Here is a 10175-nt window from a genome sequence, read left to right on the forward strand (position 1 = left end):
TGTGTGTGCGTGCGTGCACATTAATTAATCACTTGGGTGTGCCTACGCAAATACCAACATCATAGTCCCATCATGATCTCTGTAACATTTATCCCATGGGACTCTGTACAGATTTCTGAGCATGTCCTTTAGGTACAGTGAAAGCTGAGTGACTAAATGTGATAACATCCAGGGTTTATAAAACCAGTGAACATCAGTTTGACATACATCTTTGTTTCTTCAGCTACAGTCTCTGCATGTCCTATAATTTTTATTAACAGATAACTTTCTATTTATAAGTTGCTTTAAAACACTAACCTCAATTATTTTTGCTACTTTTTAAATGGCATTTAATTATCACTTATGATCTAAACAAAAAGTTAAACCATTAAACCATTAAAATTATTAACCATTAGATAAACCATTTTAATTTTTATTATGTAAAAAACATGATTAGGATCTAGATTATATATATATATATATATATATATATATATATATATATATATATATATATATATATATATATATATACACACACACACACAATTATGACTGGCAAAGTGTCATGTTCCACTGTTAAAAACACAAAGTGATTTTCAAAAGTTCTTAATTACCAGTGAATATCATGTTTCATTCAGCATGCATGAGAATTGAAGGTACATTTCAAGGTGACATTTACAAACAAGATATGATTTTGTAAATAATTTAAAAAGTATGAAAATGTTAAGTATATAAGTAATGTATTCTGGACACATAAAATGCTAACGTTAGCTGTGAACTTTTAGCATTAGTGAAACACAGGGTCATTTTTTTTCATCCAACAAAAATTTATTGAATGAATTTTCACCACAAAATGAAAATGAGAGTTGAGATGTATTGGAATGGCACTTGTTCATAAATCATGAGGTTAAAAAGACCTCCTGTGATGTTTGTAAATACACTGATGGAATTTTTTTTTTTAAGTAAACTTGTAAGTATATATATATATATTAAAAAAAAAAATCCCTTAAAAGTGTTTTAAGCGATTTCCACTGGGCACATTTGGACTTGCAAATGTGATTTTCGTTTCATATTTGAGTCTCAGTAATAGTCTATATATGAAAGTGTGTGGTCTGTGCCATGTTTGCTTAATGCTGATGATAGTTGATAAGCTTCCACTGTTGTGCAATGCGGCAGTTAAGGATGAACGGTTTGATTGACAGCTCAATGGTTAAGTATTGATGATCAAGGCTGCAAATGTCTTTCTAGTCCTCTGTTGTACAATGACACTTTCTTACTTTTCAAATGTGATATTTTATTTGTCCATGCATAGGCCTATATCAGTGGCTGTAAGGATTTAATTGTTAGTATTTGTGAATATGTGGTGCGACGTGAGCTCTCCAGCTGCATGAGGGGTCAAGTAATGTGGTCACGTCGCATTCCAGTCAGACACACTTGCCACGCGACAGCAGCAACACGATCCTCGGAGCGGAACACTACACACACACACACACACACAATAGTTTAACTGCTCTCTGTCACGATTTCTCCGCGCGTTTCATTATATTACAGCTACACATCAGTGGGTTTTGTGTTGTCACCTAAACGCCTACATCTACCAACGAAATGTATTTCTCTTTCTTTCCCTCAACCTGTCTGAACTTCTGCTAATCAAAGTGACGTTTTATATTCTGTAGCTCTTAAAATGAGGATCGCCTTATTTCAGAGTTTGCTGGTTACATATATGTGTGTGTGTGTGTGTGTGTGTGTGTGTGTGTAACTGAGTCCAGTAGGTGGCGCTGTGAGGCGGACACACTTATAATGGTTATGTTCCAATAGCATACTAAAATATTGGTTACATTATTTCCGATGCTTAAATATATTTAGTTTTTTTTGTAATTATTTTTTTATCGACAGTGTATCAGTATAGAGCAAATGAGGTAAAACAAGACAAAATTTTCAATTTTAGCATAGAAAATATGCATATTCCAATACAATAAATAAAATATTTGAAATATCAAAACAAATATAAACATAACAGAACAATATTAATAAAAATAACTTTTACTAAGCCCCAAAGTACTTTGTTTTTGCAACATTTTATTAAATATGCTTAATTAATATATAATATAATAACAGGATGGCATTGCTGAATTAATATGATAAGGTAACATGCCAACATTCATTATGGAATAATGCCTACTGTTTTTCTGTGACTGTTTTAGCAGGTATCATACAGTGTTTTGTAGTGTTCAGTGAGTGGCTAGTATGCTATTTTGAACATAGTCATAGTCCTATTCAGTATGTCTCTTATATTGATGATTATGTTAAACCAGGGCTATGTTCAGAATAGCATGATACACTTACTGTTTTCTTCAGAATATAGTATCAGAACTGTTTACAGAATATGAATGCATTGAAACCAGTATTTATCACAGCACACTGCACTGAATACTGGGTCTCACAGCCAGTATTTCACTGACTAAACAGAGAGAAAAAGGGATAAATCACAAAAAACTGTAGCTTTAGTTTACAGTGTACAGTTACTCAAGCTTCACAACCATAGAAACACATTAACTATCACACCAGGCAGAGCAGCATTCCGGCATACTCTCTCCACCTTATACATGATGTATTACTTCAGGCCTATTAGAGATCAAGATAACAGGGCTTCCTTAATTAGAGATGCACACACTGCCTGCTTAAACGTTAACTTGATCTCTATTGCGAATTCTCCCAATGTCTAACACCTACACCAACTTTGTCAAGATACAGGTATGATTTTTATTTTTATTTGCTTATACTCGAACATATATGCATAGCTGTTGCTTCTGAATTAGTTTGCCTCACAATAGTTACCAGTGTTGGGGTAACCTATAAGTAATGTGAACTACATAATCAGATTACTTTTTTGAGTTACTTTGTTTTCCCATTGACACCTTTCCTGTCTCCATGTTGAGAGAAAATGGGATTGACATGCAGACAAAGAGGCATTTTCTTTAGCTGGGGGCTTAGTAATGACATTATTAAAAAACAAATAAGCAACCCCAACACCCCAGGTGATAAAAAGTAAAGCAAAAGTAATGTGATGCATTACTTTCCATAAAAAGCAGCTAAGTAATGCAATTAGTTACTTTTTTATGGCGCAACACAATATTGTAATGCATTTCTTTTATAAGTAATTCTCCCCAGCACAGATAGCTATTTGAACTGTTATCTCAGGAGATGTAGACAAGTTTAGTTATATTCTGTTAGCCAAAGAAAAAAACCCATATTAGTTTGACAGTCTAATCTGTAGTAATATTAATAATTCTTTCTACTGATACTCATACTACCTTTTGTACTACGGTTGATAGTGTAAATGGTGTTCTTGGTTATAATAGTAGTGGTGCAAGGAACAGCTAAGAGACTGGAGATAATGAATAACCATCATTAGCCATTGTTTGGGGTTTACCTGACTATAATTTGTGGGTGTTTGAATTACCACAAGAGAACAGCTAGATCTTGTACTTATAAGCTTTATTTGAGTAAAACAAAACAAAAAAGGTTTTCTTTTAGGTATAAGGTTTGTCATAGTGTCTTTTATTTTATCACCTGTTCTTCTATATTTGTGTGAATTTTATGGAGGCATGCAGTTAATGTTACACCTCTCTGTCTACATAGTTAACCAGAGGCTTTCTTCGGGAATGTGTTAAAAGAATACCCATAATGATATACTTTTTATTCACTATTGTTTTTATCTTTTTGTTTTTTAGGCACCTTGTAATTAAATGATCCCACGTAACTGTATAACATTCAAAAATTGACCATCCTTTGGTTTCCAATCTCTGGATGCTGGAATGATTACATCCAAATGTGAACACACCTTTATCCACTCCATCTTGACAAACAAACTGTGAAGGTACCAATATCCTATACAATCAGACTACCAGCTGGCTTGTAGTGTCCCTTTCATTGTATAGAGTGATGCAAATTGTTCTGGGCCAAACCAAAAGTAAGCCTGACCCTGGTTCCCTCAACAAAATCTCATTAGGACATTTCTATTTGCTTTTGAAGTGCAGATAAACCTCTGTAACCAATGTTTATGATTCTTATGAACGTTTTCTTCACCATGGCTTCAGACTTCACAAATGAATACAACCTTCATGAATTATGAAGCCAAAATACAAGTGTACCTGTTTGGCATTATATTGTATAATGTCCCTGACAACCACTTTAGTCCCTTTTAGAGACTTGTTATCATTCCTGGTTAATTTTATGTAGAGTAAAACATGAAAAATATCTTAAGCTTGCGTTAATCACAAACATTAATTTGGCATTTAATCAGGGCCGGCACTAGCCATTTGGGTGCCCTAAGCACAAATGCTTGCTATTCTATAGAACTATATTAAACATTTTCACTACCATCAGTTTTCAGAGGCCCTACAGAGGCACACGCCTACATTTACTAGCTGCAAAATCAGCTATCAGAAGTGTTGGGAACGTTACTTTAAAAAAGTAATTAGTTATAGTTACTCACTACTTGTTCCAAAAAGTAACTGAGTTAGTAACTGAATTACTCTATAATAAAAGTAACTCGTTACCAGGGAAAGTAACTATTTGCGTTACTGGAGAAAAAAAAAGTTGGTACATGTCAGAGAATTTTTTTCGCAGTTTTCACAAGTCTGTTGAAATGAGTAGAACAGACAGGTACGTAACTTTTAATATGTATTGCACGCTGGCGCAGCCGCGTGTGCCGGCATGTGTGTAAAAACAGAGGGAGACTGGCACAGAGATTCACCTTTTTCTCGACTAATTTGGTCTAGGCCTATATTACTTTTGTATTGCTTTTGTATATTAACATGATTTTAGAAATATTTTATTTGTTATTTATACTATTTAATCAAAAATCCCTTCAAAAAACAATGGCTTTAGTATGATGAAACCAGAAGTGCTAAAATGCAAACTTGTTTCTGGGTTTTGGTCTAAAAATTCAAATAAAATAAAAGACTCTCTTCCGTTGAACTGAATGTCCCAAACCCTTGTATTGAATGGGAGCATGCAATTTTTTAATCTAAAATACGAAATATGCAAACATATTTATGTTTTATGTATAATATGGAATTGCAGTTTGCGAATGAGGTCATTGTTATTACCCAGAATCTGTCAAATTCCCTTTTTGTCACCCCCAGCCAAGGATTCTCTCCTTTTCCTTGTTCTTTCACCTGTACCCATTATTTTATAGGCTCCTGTACCTCTCAAGGTGCTCTTGCCTGTCAAACTCTCAATCTGGAGGCCATCTGCAGGGGGCTTAACCGTATCATTAGAGATAGACCACTCACCCTGGCTTCTCCATGGCTAACTCCAGGCCCAAACTTTCCCTGTCGTCCCCAGTTCCCTGAGGGCAGAGCAGAGAGTAAGAGGCTAGGCAGAGGGGAGGGATAGAAGGGTGTAAGTATCCCACGTTAGACCCCCATGGGGGTCTCAGACCTGTGGGGCGGATCAGGGAGGAAGTCTCCCTCGAGACCAGCCGGCCCTCTCTTTTGTCTCGCAGTGGCGGCAGAATGGAGAAGACGTACCGGAGAGAAACAGAGGGAGGGAAAGTGATAGGGGAAGGAGGGAAGGAAAGCGGGACAGCTGCGTGAATGACAGGTTAGGGCTAACGCCGTAGCACGATAAGATTTGGGACTCACCACGTTGATACTTGTAATGCGTCGGTTCACAATTAAAGAGACAATTATTCTGTTACGGTGAGCTATTATTTTCAATAGAAGACATATGCGAACTGTATTTGATCCAGGTGTCAAAGCGAGTGACATATGCTGTGTTTGTGTCTTAGTTAGTGTTGTAACATCAAGGGTGGTGACAATGTTAATTCAAGGGGACAGATCTTAATGTTTTCTTTTACAGTTTGAAAGTACCAAAACTTAAAGGAAACATTTATTTTGAAAAAAAAAGTGTGATTTTAATTAATTCAGTCATAATCCTGCATCTAATATCAAAGCCTTTCAATCACAATGAATAATAAACACAATATACAAATTCATGACTTAATATCACAAAGCTATCAAAATATACAATATATAACCCGTAGAAGTGAAGTTGTTGTTTCTTGTAAATATGGAACAAGTTGGGTTATCTATCCTCAAAAAAAGTTGTTTGTTTTTTTTTTCCAACAAAATCCTTAAAAAATGTCTTTAGGAACATTGTTTAGGAACCCAGGTGAAGTTCCATCCTCCTTGTGCGTCTCTGCGTGTGAAAGCTTGTCCTTGAGGGAAACTGTGCGTCTTCACACTGTTTTGTGGACTTAGTGACATACTAAATGCCAAGTCTGTCCTGCTACGGGACATACGAGGTGTGGAGAAAAGTAGACTGTCGCCCCCTGGTGGACTGGAGGAACCACAGGCTGGTGTGTTGTAGTATGGACCAGGACTTACATCTTGGGGACGATATGGAGTGGAGGCGGCTCGTGGGGGTGTGAAGTGTTGGGTGGTGGTCATTGATGATGGAGAGCTGACCAGTGACCCTTTAGATGCGATAGTGTAGAGAGCTGAAGGGTCTAGGGTTGAATAATCAGAACCCAAGCTCTGAGAGGTGCTGTAGCCACTGGAGGTGTCCAGACTGCAGTTGCTTGATGAGTCTACAATGCTGTTGTATTCTACATTTGTCGTACTGTAAGGATCTTCTGTAGGAAGTGGACAGCTGAAAGAAGGGGTGCTGAAACTGCTTTCTGGGTCTATGGTGTTCTCGTCCTGCAGGCCTAGAGTCTCTAGTATCCATGAGTCTAGAGGTGGAGTGGCCACCAGCTCTTCAGCAGAGCAGAACTCCAAAGAAAGATTGCGGCATGTCCGCTTTCCCTCACCATTATGAAGCAGCTGGCTCAGGTTCCGGAAATCACCATGAGTTCTCTTTCGATGTCCTGAACCATCTGGAACCTTGCAGTTAGAAAGGAGTTTCTGTGATTTGTATAAAAGAGAATGTAAAAGTTGATTACAAATGTATTTTGAGGAAAGATTTGACATGAGCGACAGTACAGTGCTGTTCATGCCAAAAACTAAATAAATATATTAACATCCACACCAATGCATGATAGTGGATTCTGATTGGCTTTTTGCGTTTATCATCCTTGGTGTGAATGGCTCTTAAAAGGTTAGTTCACCCAAAAATTAAAATTCTGCCATTAATTACTCACCCTCATGCCGTTCAACATGTAAAAGTACTGTAGTAAGGCCTTTGTTAAAATAGTCCATGTGACATCAGTAGTTCAACTGTAATTTTACGAAGCATGAGAATACTTTTTGTGCTCAGAGAAAACAAAAATAGTGACTTTATTCAATAATTCCTCTCTTCCCTGTCAGTCTTCGATGTGCAGGAATGACAATATTATGATGACCCATACATGTGCATTCCTCTGAAGAGAAGAAATGGTTGAATAAAGTCCTTATTTTTGTTTTCTTTATGCACAAGAAGTATTCTCATAGTTTCATAAAAAAAAAAAAAAAAAAAAAACAACAACTGTTGAACCACTGATATCACATAGACTATTTTTACTATGTCCTTACTACCTTTATGGGCCTTAAACGCATCAGTTGCATTGCTTTGCTGTTTATTGCGGGGTCAGAAAGCTCTAGGATTTCTTCAAAAATATCTTAATTTGTGTTCTGAAGATGAACGAAGGTCTTATCGGTTTGGATTGACATGAGGGTGAGTAATTAATGACACAATTTAAATTTTTGGGTGAACTAACCCTTTAAGAAGTACCGTATGATATGTCTGTTCCATCCATCCATCCATTTTCAATTGTCAGATAGAGGGATAGTGTGATTTACCTTAGATTTTTCCTCTAAAGACTTCACATATGAGGAGTTTAAAAACTCTTTGAGCTTGTTGTTCTCTTCTTGCAGTCTGGCCAGCTCTTCTTCTCTTTGCATAAGGGTGTCTTGGAGCTTTATGGGAAAAGATTTTACCACAATCATTAACAATATGTCAACAGCTTTGGTTGAGTAATATTATAATCTATTTTTGATCTATTTAAATACCTGTTTATTTCGTTGAAGTTGAGGTGACAGTTGGTCAGGCCAGGTGGGCCGATGTCCCAGTCCATGCTCAGACACAGGCAGTGCATCTAAAACAAACAGTACATTTGAAACACAGGCGTTATCCTGATTAGTAATGGTCTAGCAATGTGAGATTAAAAAGAATAAAAAAAACATCAATTAAATAAATAGGCTACTTTAAAAACAAAAGAAAGAGCCCAAAAGAACTAACACTTTGGAGGTGGCCAGATACTCCACAGTCCATTGCTACTCTAACAAAACATGACGAAAAAAAAAATCCCAGATGGAAAAATTCCAGTTTGTCAAGGCGGGAAGCCTCTCGCGCCGCTGATCCCGGCTTATGTTGCAGGACTTACCCCGCCGAGGCGGCTCGTGCTGGCGGGCAGCGTTGTCCAGGGGACCGGCGTCCCAGAGGGAGACGAGCGTTGCTGTGGAAACGTCAACACTACCGTCAACTGACGTCGAGACGGAGAAGTCGTAGCGCTGCCCTCCCGCAAAGCTCAGGTCTTGGCAGGACAGCATGGTGCTCTACAAATCCCATCATAACAGGGCGAGACAGTTATTTCACTTTTTATTATTTTGAGTATTTAAGCATGTCAAGTCTACGTTAAAAATGGACACAAACACCAAGAAAGTCATTTAAACTAAGCAATTTGTGACATAAATTGCTTCATTAGACTACGTCTTGCAAGCAACGTTTAGGAACTGAAAACTTTACAAAAATAAACTAAACATCAATTATAGCTAACTATTCAGCTTATCACGTTATGACTATTTACATTTTAAGGGACTTTCTGCCATTTTCTCAATCTGTTGAAGTTAGTCTTGCGCAATAAGTCTGCCTTTTGGCGCCCCGAGGACCTAAACGTGAACCATCTGAACCTTTTCAATAACTTTTGTGTTATTACCTGCGATATCAAATGTTTCGTAAATGGTAAACAGTGACAGTATTTTTGTTTTGTCCATCCGGATCCTAGCGGAAACCTCTCGAGCAACGTGCACTACTGTTGCTATGGTTACTCAATGAACGTGACTTCTGCACTTCGAGTAACAAGTCATTTAACTTCTGGGGCTGCTAAACTGTTGTTTGAAAACGCTGCTATGTTATGCTAAATGTTTTTACAATGTTTTTACTTTATATCTCAACCTAGAAGTGGTGCCAAAGTCACAATCTGCAGTGAGAAGTTTTTTTTATTTTTTTTATTTAATAGCCTATCTTTTTATTTCATATGAGCTTAATAACGGATTAATCCAGTTTAATTTATTTATTTTATATCATTAAACAATAAAAAATAAATTATTCTGTCACAATAAATGAATGGGAAAAGGATGTTACTGACGAAAACGAGCAACTGCAAAAATTGCAAAAACTCGCGTTATCAGTCAATATTTTATTGAAACTGACATCCATTCCATGTATATGCCCCACAGTACCCACGTGTTGCACTGACTGCAACAACCTGCTTTCATTTTAATGACTTATCATTGGCGCTGACATTGCTTTTGTGTAGGCTTCTAATTATGCATGTCAAATAACTGTCAATGTATCAGACACTTCTAAACATTAAAATGTTCGCATATGGCACTCGGAGACCCAAAAAAACTCCAATTCACAAGTGCATATTAAATAATCAGAAGCACTTACCAGTTTTGGGGCAGGATGAGTCGGGTAGGTGCGAGCTCTCCAAAGACCTAGAGAAGCGAGTGCGCAAAACTTCATTCAAACTGCTTGGACACTCGCTCTCCAGAGCGCAGCTGCAACCTGATTTGGTGTGAAGCTGTCAAATTGATGACGTGAGGCTTCAACTGTTGGATCGTAGATGCGCAATGTGCACGAGCAGAAGGCAGTGCGCGTGGTTTGTTCACCTTAAGAGGCGTGATTTTACTAATGCACGGTTTTATTGCTTTGGGATGGAGAGCTAGATGGTATTCTCTGCGCATCTGGCTGCTGCGCGCTGTCCAATGGGTTAATGTATAATTGCTCAACTGATAGTTTAGAAGCATGATGAATTAATTTAACCAAACGAGCTAAAGGACATGTTCATGACCCCTTCTCACAGAGTTAAATGAAAGTTGCATACCACAGAGTGACACATTAACATACTTTTGAGCATTTCTGTCAACCTTCTTTCTTTTCTTCTTTTTTTTTTCAAAGAACTGAAATATTATCATGCTCAC

The 10175-nt window shown here is 37.2% G+C and overlaps 1 protein-coding gene across 1 annotated transcript; it reads right to left on the reverse strand.

Annotated features, from left to right (window-relative positions):
• Positions 1–5913: 5913 nt before the first annotated feature.
• On the reverse strand, positions 5914–9856 carry gmnc (geminin coiled-coil domain containing). Its single transcript, XM_052577038.1, has 5 exons — positions 9643–9856; positions 8354–8525; positions 7980–8065; positions 7770–7886; positions 5914–6896 (listed from the first exon to the last, which is right to left on the reverse strand). The coding sequence occupies exons 1-5, from the start codon at positions 9715–9717 to the stop codon at positions 6138–6140; spliced, it is 1209 nt and encodes a 402-aa protein (XP_052432998.1). The 5' UTR covers positions 9718–9856; the 3' UTR covers positions 5914–6137.
• Between the last annotated feature and the right edge of the window lie 319 nt (positions 9857–10175).

Source organism: Carassius gibelio, chromosome B15 (assembly GCF_023724105.1).
Source record: "Carassius gibelio isolate Cgi1373 ecotype wild population from Czech Republic chromosome B15, carGib1.2-hapl.c, whole genome shotgun sequence".
NCBI classification, from domain to species: Eukaryota; Metazoa; Chordata; class Actinopteri; order Cypriniformes; family Cyprinidae; genus Carassius; species Carassius gibelio.